Source organism: Mesoplodon bidens, assembly GCF_964165515.1.
Source record: "Mesoplodon bidens genome assembly, chromosome: 17".
Taxonomy (NCBI): Eukaryota; Metazoa; Chordata; class Mammalia; order Artiodactyla; family Ziphiidae; genus Mesoplodon; species Mesoplodon bidens.
The window spans coordinates 74246440-74267761 of record NC_138174.1 but is presented as its reverse complement, the minus strand read 5'-3'; the positions used below and the strand labels follow the sequence as shown (position 1 = coordinate 74267761).

At 37.8% G+C, this 21322-nt stretch overlaps 1 protein-coding gene across 1 annotated transcript in view; it reads right to left on the bottom strand.

Annotated features, from left to right (window-relative positions):
- MYO16 (myosin XVI) overlaps window positions 1-21322 on the bottom strand; it is a gene marked incomplete at both ends in the record, with an annotated part of 422412 nt that overhangs the window by 153852 nt on the left and 247238 nt on the right. The window contains 2 exons of the mRNA XM_081214708.1: window positions 3089-3289; window positions 4824-4976. Of these exons, the coding sequence (XP_081070834.1) occupies window positions 3089-3289; window positions 4824-4976 (354 nt within the window). The remainder of the gene's footprint in view (window positions 1-3088; window positions 3290-4823; window positions 4977-21322) is intronic.

Genomic DNA, 21322 nt, shown 5'->3' with positions numbered 1-21322 from the left:
ACACACCATTGTAAATGAACTGTACCTCAATATAAAAAATTCTGACACAAAAGCTTTTGAATTGGAAAGTATTCTAACGTTCTAACATTTGAATTGAAAAGTAAAATAACATGTTATTTTATTATGCAAGTATCTTTGTTTCTATATACTTTAGTAAATTCTTAATATAAAGAAAATATAGATTAAAAATCTGCACATAGGACTAAAAGATTGCTACTGTTATAAAAAAATGTAAAGGCTAAATCTCTCAACTGTAAAGGATAGCTGATAATTTCTGAGAATATCTATTTATTATATAAAATCATCCACTGACTTCCTCCACACATCCACTAAGCCATCATATGGCACTGTCCCACCAGAACTTCTCACAAAGGTGTTCCTTGGCCTAAGTGTCCTGTCGAGGCTCCCTTCCTGTTGACCCAGATGACTCTTTTCTCTTCGTTTCTGTGATACTTTTCTTTCCTACTAACATCTTTCTCCCTCTTCTCCATGTGCAATTATACACATTTCCCAAACTATGACTAGGTTTCTAGAAACAGCCAGCCTCCCAGTGTCAAGTATTTTCAGCATCTCATGGGAATTTCCATTAAGAACCTCAAATTCCAAGCATCTAAAGTGGAATATCTTTCCTTCCAAACAGCCTCCTTCTCCAGGATTTCCCTTCTTGGTTGGCCTAAAACAACCTCCATCAGTCAACAGGGTGAGGCTCTCAGGGTCATCTCCAGCTGTGTCCCCTCCCTGGCTCCACACATTCAGTCACTCACTCTTCCCTGGGAATGCCACCACTCTGTCCTGCTGCTCTGGCTCAAACGCAGTCCTTGTTGGAGTGATTCAATTGCCCCCCTTCCTTTCTTCCCAACCTACCTACATCATGTCCTCTGGTTTTCTCACTTCATCCCCCACCCTGTCTAAAAACATCTGATAAGTTAACACTGTCAAGAGGACAAAGTCCCAAGGGTACATGCATATTTATTCATGGTTTCACCACAAACAACCTTCCTAGACTTTTCTCCTACCAACCTCCATACACTTGACCAAACGTCTGGTACCATTTCCCAACTGCGATATGGGTGGAAATGGTGGAGTGTTAGGTTTATCCTGGTCACTTCCTGTCCTGCAGATGTTGGAAAGTGAGAATATTACTTCTCCCAGACTCCTTTGCAGCTAGGGTCCGCTCGTTCTGCAGCTTCCACCTGTCTGAACTACTGCCCGAGATTTAGAAAGTTGAAGTGGTGGAGGCTACATTTCTGCTGTGTCTGTGTTTTACCTGGTGAGCACGTCCAGGAGATGTTGGTTTTCTCCAGCACTGAAGGCTCCAGGCTCAGCTACTGACTCTTCCTTTTTGAGTGCCGGGGAATGGGCCTCTTACTGGTTTAGGTGGCAGCAGTTACTGGGAGTCAGTACCTGTAGCAGCAGTTTCTCAATCAGGCTGCAGGCTTCCTGATCAAAGACGTGGCCCTAACTACAGAGGGAGCCCTGTCCTGTGGGGTGGTTTTAAGGTCATTTCTGAAAGTTCAACTTAGAGTCCCCTCGACAGTGATTTTCCTGCACTGAAGTTATTTTCTGCTTGAACAGCTACGCAGGATTCTGTCCTTTGCAACTGAATCCAGACAGATGCACGGTTCATTCATTTTCAGAAGCCCTTGTCTTTACTGGGATGTTCCTCCCCCACAGTCTCAGGCAGCTCAGCATCCCCCTTAGAGGCCAAGGTCACATTTTACCTCCTCTTGAAGATGTTTCTATGCTCTTTTTTGGAGCCAAATACATTCTTTCTTCTTTGTGGTAACAGGGAATTTTGTTAATATGACTAATATTGCTATGAGCAAATTATAGCAGAAGTATTTGTTGACTTTCCTTTTCCTTACTTGACTGTGACACGTTTGAGGGCAAGAAATACGGTTTACTCATCTTTGATCCTCTAGTGCCCTGGGTTTGGCATATAGTAGAGTCTCAGTAAACACCGGCTGAAGTGAACTGAAATACACTGAGAGTGATAGAGTGACTAGGGGTTTCAACCACTAATAATGTTATTTGTGCTACATCCCAAACAGGGAGGAAAGTCTGGCGGCTACAGATGCAAAAGTGGAAGAATTAACTATAGATGGAAGCTGGATTGGAGATTAAGTGGGATGTGGATGTGAGCATTAAAAGATGGATAAAATTTGACCTTGTGAAGAAGACAAGGAGGATATTTCCAGCTTGAGTGTGAAGAGACATCACGCGTGGGGGGAGGGATCTGCAGGAAAACAGGGAGTGGATTGGAAAAAGGAACCTGAACAGGGGTTTTGCAGAGGAGAGTTGTGGCAGGTAAGCCTTGGAGGAAGTGACAGGGCCCAGCTCAGAGAAGCCTGATAGGAGGCTGGCCTCAGGACTGTGACATGTTTTTTTTTTTTTTTTTTTTTTTTTTTTTTTGCTGTACGTGGGCCTCTCACTGTTGTGGCCCCTCCCATCGCGGAGCACAGGCTCCGGACGCGCAGGCTCAGCGGCCATGGCTCACGGACCCAGCCGCTCCGTGGCATGTGGGATCTTCCCGGACCAGGGTATGAACCCGTGTCTCCTGCATCGGCAGGCGGACTCTCAACCACTGCGCCACCAGGGAAGCCCAAGACTGTGACATGTTTTAGACAGATAAGAGTCGGTCCTTGAAGGATTTGAATAAGGAAGCATGTTTTACAAAGCTGGTTAGGCAATGGAGAGGGATCGGAGAGTTGCTTTCTTCCTTAGGTTTAGGAAAAGTAATTTAATACTAACAACTATATTGAGGGTAAGTAAACTCAGATGTCCAATGTTTGTTTGGATTTTGAAAATATACCAAATTTTATGGAAGAGCTCTTGTATTAAATTCAGGTCTCTTTTGCTCGTATTAAGTTATAAATAGGGAAACGTTATGAGAAGAATCATACCGCATGCTTCATCACCCACATTCTGAAATGCTAAGTCCTTATCAGGCTTAGGAAAGAAACATTTGGTGGGTTGTTCACCCAGTTTCAATGATCAAAACTCTAAAACGTCAAAACCTTTAAGGCTTGCTCTTAAGACCTTTGGCCCATTAGCGCATACCATAAATGGCTCAGTTCTCGGAACTCACCCGTCCTGCGTAATGCATAATGGTGAAAGCTGTGCCTTGGTCTTTGAGGGCGAGGTTCCCATTCCCATCCTTCATGGGGGAGTAAACTGCATTTGTGTTTGAGGATTCTAGAAGACTGTGTAGCTTTTTGGGAAGACTTGGTTCCATTGACCAAATCATTTGACTTTCTTCATCCAATAAAGAGAGAAATCCAGAAGGCTTCTGAAAGTTAAGAAGAGAGGGTATTTTCCTTCTATTACTCAATTTGCTATTTTTGTTATTGCTCATGCATACCACTTACATCCTCATCACGTTCATACAAGCACTGAGAAAATAAATTAGTCTTTATCATCAATACATGTCTATTTTTGTTCATTGCTGTCTCCGCACCACCTAGCAAACCTCTGATGTTGTGTTGGTTCTCAGTAGTATTTATTGATTAGAGGAATTGAAAGTAAATAAGTGTATTTTAAAGTCATTAAAACACTGGCTTTGTTGAAATATATATTCTCACCTTAATAAAAATAAAATTTCCAACTACAGAAAAGTTGTATGTTTTCTTTCTGGTATATAGACTTACCTATTTATAGATAAAAATGCAAGTTTCACCCTATACTTAGTATGTCTTTTCATCTCATTTTGGGGGGTATCAAAGAGGAGTAGCAGCAGAAATATCCACTGACATTTCCAGTTCATACTGATGAGGTCCCACTATTGAAATAACCATTCCAATGATGAGACCCCAAGGGTGATAACCAAAGAGACAGAAATAACTTCATTCTGCTGGCTGCGGTTTAGCAGTCAAGGACATAGCAGCAAGCGAGAAGGGGGGTAGTGGGTACCCAAGGCTTCCCATATACAGGTAAGTATATATTACTGTCAACCCATCTTATAACCTTAAGGAGGAAAACTGTATACTATGTGTGTCATGAAGAGGGAGGGCTTTCTGGAGGAAGAGAACTTCTTCTGTACTTAAAACAAGGAATGTTGACAAGTTGGTACCAGAAACAAGAACATTGCACATATTCAGAAAATGAATAAAGTAATTTGTAAGTATACATTTATAAAAATAAAGGGTAGAAAATTATATACTATTCTCCTCAACAGCGAAATGGTATCAGTTTTAAACAATGTTCAAGTGTTTTAGAAATATTACTGGTGAATCTATATAAAGCCTTATATTAGGAGATAGAGACTGATGTTTGTGTGATAGATTTCTGTTTTTATGATGGCGACATTGAGGCAAAGATTCTTGCTTTGTAAGGTAGAAACAATAAAGATAAGCATAAACATGTGCAGAAATACTAAGATGATATGTACGTATATATATATATTTTTCTGCCAAGGTTTTCCATATTCAAACTTAGAAATTTGGAGACAAACGAGATTCTGCTGAATTTGTTTAATGGTCTTGCTAGTCTTAGAGTTACTTTATAAAATATTTTATTTGTACAATGGGTATTTATAACTATGCCAAGAGGAGAGTTTTAGCGACATAACTGCAGATGAATATTTTTTATAACAAAATGATCTGATACTTGTTGTCTGTTTAATCAATTGGTAATCATTCAAATGACCTTTCAGAGAAAGGTCATGTGCTCCTCAATCAACACTGAAAGATTATAAGTAAATTAGAAATTGCTGAGTCTCCCATAAAGATATCCTCAAAGTAAGGCCCCGTGAAAGAAAGTTCTTTCTCTCCAGTATATTTAAATGCATGCATCCTGTAAAGTATCTAATTATATTATGTGAATACCTGGAAAAAAAAATCCAAAACTCCAGTCTGGTTACCAAGAGAATAAGCCGTTTCCATGGTAACTCCCTCTTGTACACATTCTGTTTGCTCCTGTAGAAAAAGCACTTCATTGATATAGTGGTGCATCTTCTCATTGGTCATGTTGACACAGAGCTATTGTGGAGAAAAAGGAAACAATTCACAAGATGATTCAGCATGCAGATCCATGGTTCCAGGACACATTTCAGACCAGTGAAATGTTGACTCAAGAACAGTCAGCACAGTTAGTGTAACTAGATGCCACACTACAGTCGTCCCCGAGAAGCCATAGTAAAGAGCTTCACTTGATGCTGTTGACTTCATATGGTCTGATTACACAATTGAAGGTGAGCATGTTAAAAACAACAAGAAGTATAATTACAGCATTAACTTACAAATTTGGGGCCTAAAATATATTTGAGTATTTAAGAAATATTTCCAAAAGGAATATATATTTGGGCTCTTGTCAACAAATATTATATATATATTTCTTTATCCATTCATTTCTTGATGGACACTTAAGTTGCATCCATATTTCCATATCTTGGCAATTGTAAATAAGGCTACTATGAACACTGGGATGCAGGTATTTTTCCAAATTAGTGTTTTTGTTTTTTTCAGATATATACCCAGGAGTGCAATTGCAGGGTCACATGGTAGCTCTATTTTTAGTTTTTTGAGAAATCTCCATACTGCTTTTCATGGTAGCTGCACCAATTTACATTCCCACCCACAGTGTGGGAGGGCTCCCTTTTCTCCACACCCCATCAACACTTGTTAACAAATGTGTTATTTCTTACAGTTTTAATTTCTTAACTTAAAAATATCTTAAGATATTAGAAAATAAAATAAAATAACACAAATCTAGCCAAGATGAAGTCTTGCTTTCCCTCTGGGCTATTCTATTTTCTGCTTTTTTTTTTTTTTTTAATAACAAAAACCTCAAAAGAGTTGTCTTTTCTTCTCTCAAATTCCTGTCCTCCACACTATTCAAACCCCACCAGGTCATTTTTGCCATCACTGCTCCACCAAAATGGCTTTTCTAGAAGTCACCAGTGATATGTGCATTTCTAAATGTAGCGTTCAACCCTCCGTGTTCATTTTCCTTGACCTCCCAGTGATATCTACAGCCGATTCCTCTGCTTCCCTGGGGCACTGCCTCCGCTGTCTTCCAGGATATCCACTCTCTTGGTTCCTACCTCACTGGCCACCCCTTGTCCATCTCCTTCTCTGACTCCATCCTGGAGTGGTCCAGCACTCCACCCAGGGCCTCCTGTCACCCATTTCTATACCTACTACCTTTGTGAGCTCAGGAACTTTCACAGACCATCCTGTTCCCCCATCTGCACTATGTTATACTAGGTAGAATCCAAAGTCACTTAGAAATATTTAGAATTCTGTAACTCACTGAAAATAATTAAATATGAATAATTTATATAAATTGAAGTTACCGATAAAGTGTTTGTAAATGGAAATCAGATCTCATTTGCAAAGGGAACAATATTTAGGATTATGTTTAATGTGAAATGGGATGTATTTATACAAAGTAAATGCCAAAGTTATTGTAAATCGCACAAGAATGGGATAGTCACCCGAAAAAAGAGAGACCACCCTGGGTTCCTCTTGTCCACGTGCCCAAATTCTTCCCCAGGTCTGGTATCATCACAACACCTGCTAAGTAGGACTCCTCTCAGACATTCCTGTCCCTCTGCTGGGAGCTCATGGCTTCTCTCCTGGACACATAAGAGCAGCCCTTACATTCCAGCTTCCATCCAGCAAGCCAAGTCGCCCCCCATAACCAACACCAGAAATGCCCTAATTCTCCATATAGGTGGTCTAGGCCTGCCCATAAGGGTGTAGCAATTAATAAATTAAGAATAACACACGCATAATTTTCCATTTTCTCACAGACCTAGCTATTTGGGAGGATGGGAATTTACGAGATTCTAGGGACACAAAGAAATCTTAGAGGGAAATTTTTTCAGAGGAGAAAAGAAGCAACATATTGGAATGCAGGGCATGGGTCAGCACACAGAGGGAGTTCGTCCTGAGGCTGGAATGGTTTGCTGAGAAGTTCTATTCTTTAGTTCTTGCTGGGACCAGAATTTTTTGAGTAAGTAGAGGCAGCTCAAGCATCTTCAGAAACAGGGTGATTGGAGAATAACAGGATTGCAGACGCGGGACTACCCTGATGGAGGAAGAAGCTGGAGACCTGAAAATGTAGAGGCTCTTATGACCTAATCTAGTCACGTTATTTGGATGATGAACATACATCGATATTTCACTATTAATATAATAAGTGGAGAATAAAGTAGAAATATACCAAATACGATATTTAAATAACATGTTTAAATGAGATCTAAATACCATATATTGACACACAAAGAAAAACCAAAATAATTCTTAGCTCCAGGTCAAAAATAATGGCCCAGGGTGCCTGCCCTTGTTTCCAATATTTTTTCTTGTTTCTCTGTTTCATAGTAAAAAATGGTTTCTGTAAATTTGGTGATCAGTGAATGTCTGTCGACTGAATAAGCTTCCCTACTGCATTCTATTACAAAATAAGATCTTCTGTTTAAGAAAATGAACAAGAAAGAGGAAAAATTGTTATCTGTATCTCCCATTCCCAATTAAATAGCTTGACATAAAACAACCAAAAAAAAATGTGTCTGTCCGAATGTCCCCTTGATTGTCCCAGCCCTGGCCAGTGCCTGTCTACAGCAGGTGGACTGCAGTCTGAGGACCCAGGGAGCTGGGTGTCCAGGGGCCTGGAGGGAGCGGTGGTCACTGGGACCTGGTTCCAGCTATTTAGCTATTTAGCAGGTAGGGGAAGGGGAGGGCCCCAGGGGACTTGTGCTTTCCGGTGACTCCTTGCACCCTGCCCTGTCTGGCTTCATTCTTGTATATAATTAATTAAACCCTCCTTTTTTAAACCTGAAAAAATAGTTAAAAATAAAATAACTATGCCACATTGCTTCTGTCTTGGAAGTTATGTTAAAACCTGAAGACCTTGAGTGAATTTGTTCAAACTTGCAAAATCCCCCTTTTTTTGCATCGTCTCTTCCTCTACCACTCCATCCATGATCTCTGAAATTTTTTGAATTTTCTTCCTTCTATCTGATTTGGCCAGTGGTTAACCAGAGCTTTTCCCCTCTGCTCCCTGACAACTAGATTTCATGAGTTATATGCAAAGCTGAAAGTTCTTTAAATTTAAAACTAACTGTTTCCTAAATAAACTCACATTTTTGTGGATCTGAATATAAAAATATTAAAAATATAGTCACTTCATTTGAGAACATACCATATAGGACATTTAACTTTAAATGTTTGATTGATAAGGCAAAAAGAGTTTCAATACAGATACAGACCCATAAATTCTGCACATGAGAACTGGCAAAGGAAGGGCTGGAATTCAGTAATTAAATATCATCTGAAACATATTTCCTTCCTCATACCTGATACAATCTAGCACATTCATCCCCTTGAATTGTCCCATCAAAATTAACTGATATCACATGAAAGGATGCTCAACATCACTAATCATTAGAGAAATGCAAATCAAAACTACAATGAGGTGTCACCTCACACCGGTCAGAATGGCCATCATCAAAAAACCTACAAACAATAAATGCTGGAGAGGGTGTAGAGAAAAGGGAACCCTCTTGCACTGTTGGTGGACATGTAAATTGATACAGCCATTATGGAGAACAGTATGGAGGTTCCTTAAAAAACTAAAAATAGAACTACCATATGACCCAGCAATCCCACTACTGGGCATATACCCTGAGAAAACCATAATTCAAAAAGATACATGTACCACAATGTTCATTGCAGCTCTATTTACAATAGGCAGGACATGGAAGCAACCTAAGTGTCCATCAACAGATGAATGGATAAAGAAGATGAGGCACATACATACAATGGAATATTACTCAGCCATAAAAAGAAACAAAATTGAGTTATTTGTAGTGGGGTGGATGGACCTAGAGTCTGTCGTACAGAGTGAAGTAACTCAGAAAGAGAAAAACAAATACTGTATGCTAACACATATACATGGAATCTAAAAAAAAAAAAGGCTCTGAAGAACCTAGGGGCAGGACAGGGATGAAGAAGCAGATGTAGAGAATGGACTTGAGGATATGGGGAGGGGAAAGGGTAAGCTGGGACAAAGCGAGAGAGTGGCATGGACATATATATACACTACCAAACGTAAAATAGATAGCTAGTGGGAAGCAGCCGCATAGCACAGGGAGATCAGCTCGGTGCTTTGTGACCACCTAGAGGGGTGGGATAGGGAGGGTGGGTGGGAGGGAGTCGCAAGAGGGAGGAGATATGGGGATGTATGTATATGTATAGCTGATTCACTTTGTTACACGGCAGAAACTAACACAACACTGTAAAGCAATTATACTCCAATAAAGATGTTAAAAAAAAACTAAGTGATATCAAGATCTATGTTAATAGATAGATCAAGATCTATGTTAATCTTACTTATGGCGTATTAATCTCTAGGGATGATTCTGGAAAGACAAGTCATTTTCCATAAAACTGTGTGGCATCTGTCCCTAGTAGTAGCCCACTGTGAAGGAATACATTTTCTTATTGCTGTCATTTTAACCATAAATGAAAAGCAGAAATTTCTGAAAACTGTTGTTAGGGTAAGAATGAAAAATTTAAAAAATATTCAATTTGCTTAAAAAATAATATTTTGAGGTGTTCCTCACATCTAATAATGTGATAAACTCCTTTGGTCCTGAGATAATTTCTTTACCAAAGATTAAGAAATGCTATAAAGAAATTTCTTCAATTTGGAGTGAAATATTTACAGTAAATGTACAGAAAATAAATGACTCCATTGTGAAATGAAACCACTGGAAAAGATTCTCTTTGATTAGATGATACACACAATTGTAATTTTTCAAACTTTTTGACATTAAAATATGCATTGAATCATTTAAAACAACACAAATAGATGTTACATCTCAGCAGTTTGATTTAAAAGTAGTTATGGAAAGTGTGACTAAATGTTATATATTTTGGGAAATAGGTTACTCAAGAAATAAATGGAGAAACCATGAAAATAACATGATGTCTGTTACTGCAGGAAAAAATAAAAACGTCTGATAAAGGATTCTGAAATAAGACCACCAATGGCTGATTCTCTACTATAGAAGAAATATCCAAATTATATGACACTTATCTTTCCCCTCATTTTGAGATGCTCTAATTGAAAATACCTAGGTAGATGTGGATGTCTCAAACACATTAAATATAATCATTATTATAAAATATACAAGTTATATAATATATGACACATAAATTGTAAAATAGAATTCTCATCATTTTGCATTCAGAATAGAGCTCAGCTCTGCAGTTACAAAAATTATTTTTGATGACAAGTGACTAAATCTTCTTGCTTCTGACTTTATATCTGACCATCTCTGTATATAAACCTGGCTGTAGTGTTTCAGCTGACTCAAGCATTTTTATAATAAAAACTAGACATTTTAATTGGTTTTGTTTCCTAATGTTTTACTGAACTGAATATTGGCTTCACTGAATTGATCCACTGTTTTAGTAAGAATGCTGATGTCAAGTGTGAATGTGGATAAAGCCGCAATCTTAAGAAAGAGCTGGAAAAGGGCTTCTAGTCTTTTTTTTTTCTACTTTTTTTTTTTTTCCAGGAAGGAAAGTCTAAAGCAGAGTACCAATCTTTGCGTAACAAAAAAATGATTTGGCCTGTGCTTCTGAACAGAGCAACTCAGTTGAATGCTTTCCTGGTCAAAATGATTCATAAAACATATAGCTTCCCTCCTGAGCTTTACTTTTTAAGTAAAGCTTTATTTTTAAGCTTCAGTGTCCGGTGGGACTTGGTGACATGGAGTGATCCTTACAATATATCTGAACCTTTAATTGTACATTGTGTTCTTTGTATTCTGGGGAGAAAGAAGAAGTCATTTATTAAAATCCCCAAGGAAAAATCCGGCTAGATGTGTTCAACTGAGCAGCCTGTGGAGTGATTTTTGACTTGTAGCTTTTTTGACAGGGGTGCTTCCTGAAACTGAAGGTGGACCTGCATTTCTAAGAGAGGCGAGCGAAGCTGGGTGTTAAAGGAAATCACGGGGAATGCATGGAGTTTGAAGTAGGCTGTTTTTCAAACTCACTTTGAAGCAAGGCGTACATTAAACTTTTTTACTAAAAGTTTGCCTTTCCCTGCTCTAAACTGTTCAGAGCCCTCACTGTTTGAACAAAAGTTAAAATATAAAAGAAGTGTTAATAGCATGAACTTCAGAACTGCCAGGAAAGGTAGCTAAGGGGACGAATGTGGACATATTGCCCTGTGGCAGGCACCTTGCTGGCAAGTGGAAAAATATATCCCGCCAACCAAATGGTGGCCAAAATCAGGAAAAAACCCTGCACATTCTTGGTTTATTTTCACTGAGCTGTCTGTGTTGTGTGTGCATATGCGGGTGTGTTTAAACACCATCAGAGAAACATAGAATGAAAGATTTGTAAGGCAAATTAGTTTATGTATCTAGAAGCATAAATCTCCATCAATAATTGAGTATATCACTGACTTCAATGCAAAACAATCATCATTTTTACTTTTTAACTCTATCCATCGGAATTATGTTTGGACTTCATTAAATTCCCACGAATTCCTCAGAGGAGACTTGAATGTGGGTAAAAGGTAGGTATTCATAAATGATAATGAACAGTTATTAAGAGCTGTTTAATTCGCATGCACATTCTCTGATTAAAATACATGCTTTGTACATTAGGTGCCATTGCTGAGTGGTTTAATAATAAAAATCATGCCCCCTTTGAAAACAGTCTTTAGTAACAGACTATCATGGCTTATCCAGATGGCCTATCATTTGTATTAATGACAAAATTAATTTCTTGAGTAAATTTCCACCAACCGTTCTCCCTTTACTTTTATTACTCAGTGAAATTTATCTGAAGCAAAAATGTAATAAAGCATGATGTACGCATCACAGAATTAAAGTGGAGATTAATTGAAGCTCACTCCAGTTGAAGACAGAGCTCCAGGCGTTAGACAGGGATTCGAAATCCTACTGAACATTAGAATTAACCGGGATCTTTTAAAAAAGGCTGATGTCGGGGCTTGACCCCAAACCAATTAAATCAGAGTAGGGCCCAGATACTGATATATTTTGAAAGCTTTCCAGGTGATCCTAATATGGAGACATGATTGAACACACTGAGATAGATGATGGCATACACAATCCATTACCCGATTTCCACATCAGTTTATATATACATACACACACACACGCATATATACACATGATGCATATATCATGCAGTTACACATTAAAGGACGCTTGTTCCTGTCCAAAATGTCCTTCAGATATCTGGCCAGTAAGACCTTTGGTCCATGCCAAAAGGTCCTTGACATTTGGTCCTGTCCAAAACCTTTTGGCATAGACTAAATATGCTCAAGGACATTTTGGATAGGACCAGATTTCAAGGACCTTTTCATGTGAACTAAATGTCCTATGGAGGCTTTGGACAAGACCACATGTCTGCTAACCCATTTTTATCTGATGGGGCAGGAATGAGGTGAGGTTTCAGATATTCAGTATTTCTCAGATATGTTCAGCAGAATATTAACTGCATGAGACATCAATTACTATTGTCTAAAAAACCACACAACAGAAGCCTATTAAACACTAAGCCAAGCCCATAGTATTCTCTGCAGGAGCCCTTCCTGGGGCCTTCACTGTATCAAGTGTACTCTGCATCTCCAACTTACTCTTTGGAAGAACGCCTCTTTGGGTTTCGAGACCACTGTATATAGTTTCCCCAACCAATCAGTCATTCCTGATTTCAGCACCTCATCTATGAAATGGCAGGGGTGGGGGTGATGAAGGAAGAGTATGTCTCTGATCTGTTTCAGCCTTAAACTTCTATAGTGTATTTTGCCTTCTTTGAAATTCCTATTATTGTAGAGCCTTTCTTCTCTCCACCCCTGTGTGGGAAAGGACATGTTCCCTGCCTCCCGGCACCATCTATCTTGACTTAACAGGGACAAAGACCACCTCTGCCAGCACTCTGATATTATTCCATAAATACAGGAGCCTGATGCTTGGGGAACGTGGCGTGGCAGGGCTGCTCCCTTGCTGGAGTCCTGTGTCAGGAACCTCATTCCCAGATCCCGAGCCCAGGGCACTGCGGGGACCTGCTTCTGCTCTTGTTTGTTTTTTTGGTTTTCCAAAACCAAACTACCTTCCACCCCTTTTTGGTAGATTACTGTTTCTTAAAGGAACCAAACACCCTTTCCTCCCCTGGTTTCTCTTTGAGATTTTCCAAATCAAACTCTGTGCAATAGGTTTTAAGCTAATAGAGGTGGCAGTTAGTTCACAGGAATAAAGACACTGGTTTTACACAGATTTAAAAAAAAACACTTTCTCTCTCTCTCCAGCATTTCTTTTAAGGATTCTATTACTCAGTGCAACATAGATTCATAAAATAAATCCAATATTTTAATGCGTGTAACTTATGCCTATAATCTCCTTTAACATAAAAACCACCACTCTTCAGGGATTTGAGGGATTGACTGAAGGGGTCAGCCAACAATAAACCTATTGGCTAATTTTCTTGCCATTTTCTACGTAACAATCTGCTAACGTCAGATTGAAAAATACAAATGGTACTGAAATAATTGTCTTTTTCAAAGAGCTGTCATTATCCAGGATTAAATGCAAAGCCTAGAGATACTGAAAAAAATCACAGACTGCAGAGCCCTGGTCCTGAGGTGTCAAAGGAAGAAAGAAAATGGCAGAAAGAGCACTGCTTTGGGACCAGATGGATTTGCATCTGAATTCCCACGTGGCCCCGCAAAGGCTTCTGGGACGTCCCTTAGCTTTTTGAGAAGGTTGCTGCAGGAGCTAGTGATCACACAAGAAAAGCATCTGACTCATAGCAGGGGCTCTAGAAATTGTAGCCACTGGTGATTATTAGCAGAAAACTAAATGGAACCGTATTCATAGTCAGCACATTGGGGGCTTTGCACCTGCACAGCCACTGCTGGAAAGCTGAGCTTCTTCCTGGTTAGTTGTCATTAAAAGAACTCAATTCACTCTTCTCTAAAGTGACCTGATATACATTTTCAAATCCATATATTCTCCCTATTACATTCTGTAACACTTCCTTTTAACCACCCTGGTGCAGGCAGGCCTCAGAGATAGTTCAGGTTTGGTTCCAGACCATGACAATAACAGGAATATGGTAATAAAGCGAGTCACATGCATGTTTTGGTTTTCCAGTGCATATAAATGTTATGTTTACACTATACTATAGTCTATTAAGTGTGCAATAGCATTATGTGTGAAACAATGTATATACCTTAATTAAAAAATAAGTTATTGTGAAAAAATAAGTGCTAACCTTCACCTGAGCCTTCAGCAAGTTGCATTAGTAACATCAAAGATCACTGATCACAGATCATCATAACAAATATAAAGTAATGAAAACATTTGAAATATTATGAGATTACCAAAACGTGACAGTAGACTTGTTCGATGAAAGGTTGCCCCCAAACTGTAATTTGTAAAAAATGCAGTGTCTGTGAAGCCCAATAAAGCAAAGTGCAATAAAAGGAGGTCTGCCTTCACTTTACAAGGAAGAAATATACCTGCATTCTCTAACTTATTTATTCGGATTAAATAAATGCATTTGGTGAAAAACTCCACTATGGAAAAAAAAACAATATCACATAAAATTTATTCAAAGTTTATTGCTTCTATAATTAATAGAATAAATAATATTGTGTCTTAAGAGAAATACAAAAAATATACTTATGAATGGGAAGCAATTAAAGTTTAGAAAATATACAATAATAATAAATCTTTAAGTCTAACTTTCAAAGAACCTTTGAAACTGGAAACAGTGCAGATCATTGGTTCTGGAACCAGATCTTGGTTCTACATGTCTTTCCCTGAGTTACTTAAATTATCTGAGCCTTGGGCTTCCCTGGTGGCGCAGTGGTTGAGAGTCTACCTGCCGATGCAGGGGACGCGAGTGCCCCGGTCTGGGAGGATCCCACATGTCGCGGAGCGGCTGGGCCCGTGAGCCATGGCCGCTGAGCCTGCGCGTCCGGAGCCTGTGCTCCGCAACGGGAGAGGCCACAGCAGTGAGAGGCCCGCGTACCGCAAAAAAAAAAAAAAAAAAAAAAAATTATCTGAGCCTTGGTTTCTTTAGCTCTAAAATGGTGATATTGTTTAAGTTAAAAGGTTTCAAGAAAAAAATGTCATTAAATGTACAGTTTACATGGTCAAAATTGCTGTCTTCTACTTCATTTTTTATTTCCTCAAAACAAGTTTTCAGAAATTGTTAGCCTGAGGACGTCTAACCACACTATTTTAAAACACAGAATCCAATATTATTATAAGAAGTACATTAAAATAGCATCTCATTACTTAATTACTCTGTGTATTTTTCTATAGAAACCTGAGTAGCACTATACTGGGGTTCTTCTATGTAAAAAAAAAAAAAATTTCCTTATTCAAATTTTTCTTAAACTTTGTTATCAATAGCTTGGTGAGCTCCTGAAAAGATTTCAGAAAATTCAATATCAGAGAGCAGAAAATGTGTTAAGACAGAGTTAGATATTTAACGTATGCATGATTTGAGAATCTGCATATTTAACAATAAAATATTTTTATATTCATAGATCAATTCATTGAGCAGTAAATAGACCATACTGATACCTAATAGCTATCACTATCAGAACATGAGCTATGATTAAATACTAAAATGAAGTATCACCTCGCACCACTCAGAACGGCCATCATTAAAAAGTCTACAAATAATCAATGCTGGAGAGGGTGTGGAGAAAAGGGAGCCCTCCTCCACCGTTGGTGGGAATGTAAATTGGTGCAGTCACTATGGAGAACAGTATGGAGGGTCCTTAAAGAACTAAAAATAGAGTTGCCATATGCCACTCCTGGGCATATATCTGGAAAAGACAAAAACTCTAATTTGAAAAGATACATGCACTTAATGTTCACTGCAGCACTATTTACAATAGCCAAGACATGGAAACAACCTAAACGTCCATTGACAGATGAATGGATAAAGAAGATGTGAGATATATATATATATATATATATATATATATATATATATATATATAATGGAATCCTACTCAGCCATAAAAAAGAATGAAATAATGCCATTTGCAGCAACATGGATGGACCTAGAGATTATCATACTAAGTGAAGTAAGTCAGACAGAGAAAGACAAATATTATATGATGTCACCTACATGTGGAATCTAACAAAATAATACAAATGAACTTATTTACAAAACAGAAATAGACTCACAGACATAGAAAACAAACTTACGGTTATCAAAAGGGATAGCAGGGTGGGGGAGGGATAAATTAGGAGTTTGAGATTAGCAGATACACACTACTATATATAAAATAGGTAAATAACAAGGACCTGCTGTACAGCACAGGGAACTCTACTCAATATCTTGTATTATAATAACCTAAAATGGAAAAGAATCTGAAAAAGAATATATTATATATATATGTGTGTGTGTGTGTGTGTGTATATATATATATATATATATATATATACATATATATATCTGAATCACTTTGCTGTACACCTGAAATCAACACAACATTGTATAAATTAACTATACTTCAATTAAAAAAAATACATGGGACTTGCCATACTAGGGATGAAAATAGCAGCCTCTTCCTCAATAAGGTTTTCCTAATCCTTCTCCCAAGATATCCAATTAGAATTGATGCTTCTCATATTTGTACCCTACCTACCTCACCATAATGTCCGTACATTTCTTAGTGCCTAGTACAGGGTCTGGAACTTGGTACATATACAAAAACTACTTATTGAATGAATGAACCACAGAGTACCCTGATGCAGATGAGCCAGAACAAATGCATCCTTCTAGGTACCGATAAAACACATTCTTACAGAGAGCAGAGACCATAGCACTCTCAGTTTTCCTATCTGTAAAATGGAATTATCTACATCAACAGTACATGGTATGAGTTCAACCGATGGTCGTTAATATGTTCTTTGATTTATCTTTGTATCATATCTAGGATAGTGATTTCACAGCTAAGGGTTTTATGGGGCTTTTCTGAGGTTGAGGTTGACACACTATATAATCTTACTTCGTGGAACTTTAGAAGTCAAGGCATCTGGCTTTTTCCAAACCATTGAACACTTAGCCCAAGCTTGTCCTGTTCACCAGGATTTTCCAGGAAATCTCACTCTTTAGAAAAGAATTTGTAAGCAAGGAAATGTTTCAAAGCTTTTACTTTGAACAAATGTGCTCTCTTTCCAAATTCTCTGCACTCTTATAGCAAATTGTTGATAGGGAATTTTACTAGATTCCATAGCTTCAAAAGTTTCATTATATGTAGCTGCATGTTATGTGTCTAGTGGGAAACTGGGGGAAATTATTGAATATTAAATCATTAGTTTCCACTGCTTTGTTCTTTATGCCCCTTGCGAAGATCTGCAGTCTGCAGCACTTGTCATTTACAACTGTTGGGAGAGAACATATTCTAGCATTTATTAAAATAATATTTATATAATCTCAAAGTTTTCTCATTTATTTTAAATAGCACAGGAATACCTTATTTTTTTGTGCTTTGCTTTATTGTGCTTTGCAGCCACTGTGTGTTTTACAAATTGAAGGTTTGGAGTAACCCTGGGTCGAGCAAGCCTACCAGCGCCATTTTCCCAACAGCATTGCTCATCTCCTGTCTCTGTATCACGTTCTGGTAATCCTTGCAATATTTCCAACTTTTATTATTATTATTATATCTGTTATGGTGATGTGTGATCAGTGATCTTTGATGTTTCTACTAAGACTTGCTGAAGGCTCAGAGGATGGTTAGCGTTTTTTAGCAATAAAGTCTTTATAATTAGGGTATGTGCATTTTTTTAGATGTAATGCTATTGCACACTTAATAGACTACAGTATAGTGTAAAAACATAATTTTCATGTTCACTGGGAGACCAAAAAATGCACATGACTAGTTTTATTGACATATTCCCTTTATTGCTGTGGTCTGGAACCGAACCTGCAAATCTCTGAGGTGTACATGTATATTATGGACAATTTTAAACATATTCAACAGTGAAGAGAATAATGTAATAAACCTCATCTGCCATCAACCAACTCCAACAATTATCAACAATTACCACCTCATGGCCTATTCTGCTTTATCCATTTCCATATTGCCCTCAAAATTAAATTCATCTGAAGCAATTCTCAGACATTGTGTCATTTAATTGGCAAATATTTTAGTATAATTCTCTAAGCTACAAGAACTTTAAAAAATGTATCCATAGTACCTTTATATCACATAATTTCTATCAAGGATAATTTTTTAATTTTGTCAAATATCCAGATTTCACATTACATTAATTAACTCATAATTTTTTATACTTAAGCAAATCAGGATCCACATAATGTCCATACATTTAACTGATTTATATGTCTCCTAGATCTCTTTCAATCTACCAGGCACCTTGTTCTTTTACATTTTTATCCTTGCATTTTATATGTTGAAGAAATCAGGTCATTTGTCCTGTACTGTTTCTCACAGTCTGGAGTTTTCAGAGTGAATTCTTGTGGTTTAGTTTATCACGTGTCTCTGTCCTCAGTTTCTGATAATTAGTAGTTACATCAATACCTTTCATTATATTCAGGTTTTCTCCTTTCCTTCCTCCGTCTTTCCTCCCTCCCTTCCTTCCTTCCTTCTTTTCTTTCTTTCTTGACAAGAACACTTGATATGCATCTGGTATATTGTCACCCTTCTTGTAATGTTAGCTGTGATTGATACTCCTTGCATAGATTCATTACTTCTTAGGAGCTGTAGAACTGACTTGCTCTAATTCTGTCACTCATTCTTCATTTATTTGTAGTGAGACCGCATCAGGTTATATTTATACATTAACTTAGGGAGAATCAGGATCTTTGTACTATCAAGCCTTTCTAGGAATGCAGCATATCTTTCCACTTTTAACTGTAATTATGCAACCTTCAGGAGTATTTTAGCCCTCATTTAGGCTATTTACTGATTTTTGACTGTGTAAATGTTTTCTCTCTTCCTCTATGTCTTCTGATAAACTATTTTAAGAACATATAAGAGTCTTTTGCCTGCTGATTTACAGCTGGCTACTTTATCAAATCCTCACATTGTGTGTAGCAATGTTTCATTCTTTCTTTTCAGCTTTCTAAATATTAATAGTCTCTGGAACTAAAAGTATTTTTGCCTCTCCTTCCCACATCGTGCCCTGAATCGCTTTCACTTTTCTAACATCATTGACACTGCGATGTGTAAGGGAACTTTTGTCTTGGTTATTTTCTTTCTGATGATCAAGCATCATAAATGGAATCCCCTGGCTGTGTCAAGTTGGAGAGTTGATCAGAGAGGCTTTTCTTTTAGGGCATTAGGAGATAGGTTTATAGCGCTAGATACATAATAAAGGAAATGAGAATTCATGAGATGTAAGTATCACATGGCAGAGAGGACCTGGTAATGATGTAATTACATAACTAATCAGGGCGATTGATTCAGAGCCTCCCGAATTGTACTTTGGAACTCAGATGATTTAGCGCTCCCTCCATTGAAGCATCAAACTGCTGTTGAGTTATATATTATATTACATTTTTTACTATAAAAATTATCTTTTTGTAATATATAAATTAGTTCTGAATAGAAATGACTTATTAAAAGTCAGCGATAACAGGACTAGCATTTTCTATGAGCTGAAACAAATTCTCATTTAAAATATCACAAGCTTCCATGTAATGATTTAGAGCTATTTGGGCAAACTGAGCTTGGACATGCTGATGCTTTGGAGTGCTTCTCAGTATCTCCTCAGATTGTCCCTGTTCGTCAAATTTCTTATGGATGAATGATTGTCAAACAGTATACATTTATTCCTGAGCAAGAAAAGCCCCTAGCAAATCCACTAAAGGTTTTTTCCTTATGAGTTTACTCTTTAAATTTCAGTTGAAATGGATCTGTTAAGCTCGTATTATATACACAATGCGGTACCACACACAACTGCAGCCCTGTGGGCGTGGACATTCTACTGAATAGCCGATAGGTCAATAAGCTCGAAACAGAAGAGAACAGATGTTTATAAAGGCACTAATATTCTTCTGGGTTAGATTCTGAATATAATATTGACCTGCTAATCATTCTGTTGCAAGTTTTCAGTGGAATAAGAAATGAGGAAGTGCACCATTCTATTAGCAACTCAAGAATCTAGAATGTATCATTCAAACCAATGACCTTTAAAAAGCTCACAGGCAAATTTAGGAATTTGCTAAATACCCTGTAAGATGAGATTTGGACTAACCACAAAGAAAATAATTTTATCCTTCTAAATGGTTCCTGGGTATATTGCGCCCAATAATTTAGCAAACCTGCTAAACGTGCGTGACAAACCTGCCAAGCAAACTAAAGGTACATCTTTAAAAATATTTATTGTTTTTGTAATCAAGGTCTAAAAATTGGTCTTGAGCTTTTACCCATAAGTACCTAAAACTAGCTCTTAGTATTTAACAGAGACTTGTTCTTTAGATTTGAAAAATCTAAAATCTAAAATGCCACTCTTTGTTAATAAAAATCTCAGGCCATGAATATATTCTAAAATATATAATTAAAATATTTAACAGCAAGAAAGGATGATAAGGGGTATATGTAATTATAGTAAATAAGTACGTTTTAATCAGGAGATAACATAAATGTTTTGCACATTTCAGCTGCCGGCACAGACTTGATAGATACTGAGTCTGGGTTTGGAGCAGGAGGCTGGGAGCCCAGCCCTTGCAGACACCTTCCCACTTGTGACTTCTGCATGTCACTTAACCAGGAGATGAAGAAACCGTGAGTCTCACTAGAGACCCGAGCCTGCATGTTTTCTAAGGTAAAAATGTAAGGAATCAATAAGACTGCCAGACGACATTCAAACACTTGCACTGAGAAATCCGTCACCAGCAGCAGCCTGCAGACCTATGTTTCTTGCTGGACATCCTTCTCGTGACTCTTTTAACTGCCCTCTTCCTATGTTCATCACTATTTTTCTTAATAATAAGCAATAAATAAATAGAACCACAAAGTCCTCCCTTTTCCATTAATCCGTGGACACAGAATCACGAAGGGAGAAGAAATCTCTGGTCTCATTGTTCCTATTTTAGGCGAGACTTCCTGTAAAGTTTTGTAGAGAAATGATTCACGATGATTCACCCTAGATCAAGTGAGTCGGCATGATTAAGATCTACTCAGAGGACCCTGAACCATTTTTTTAGGGAAAAAAAGGCCAAATCTGAGAAGGTTTTCAGGTGTTCCCATTGACGGCAGCGAAGGTAGCTACCCACCATTTCTTACATGTGTACAGTGAGCTGGAAAATGACACCAGAACCTCTATAACAGTCATCTTGTTCACTCT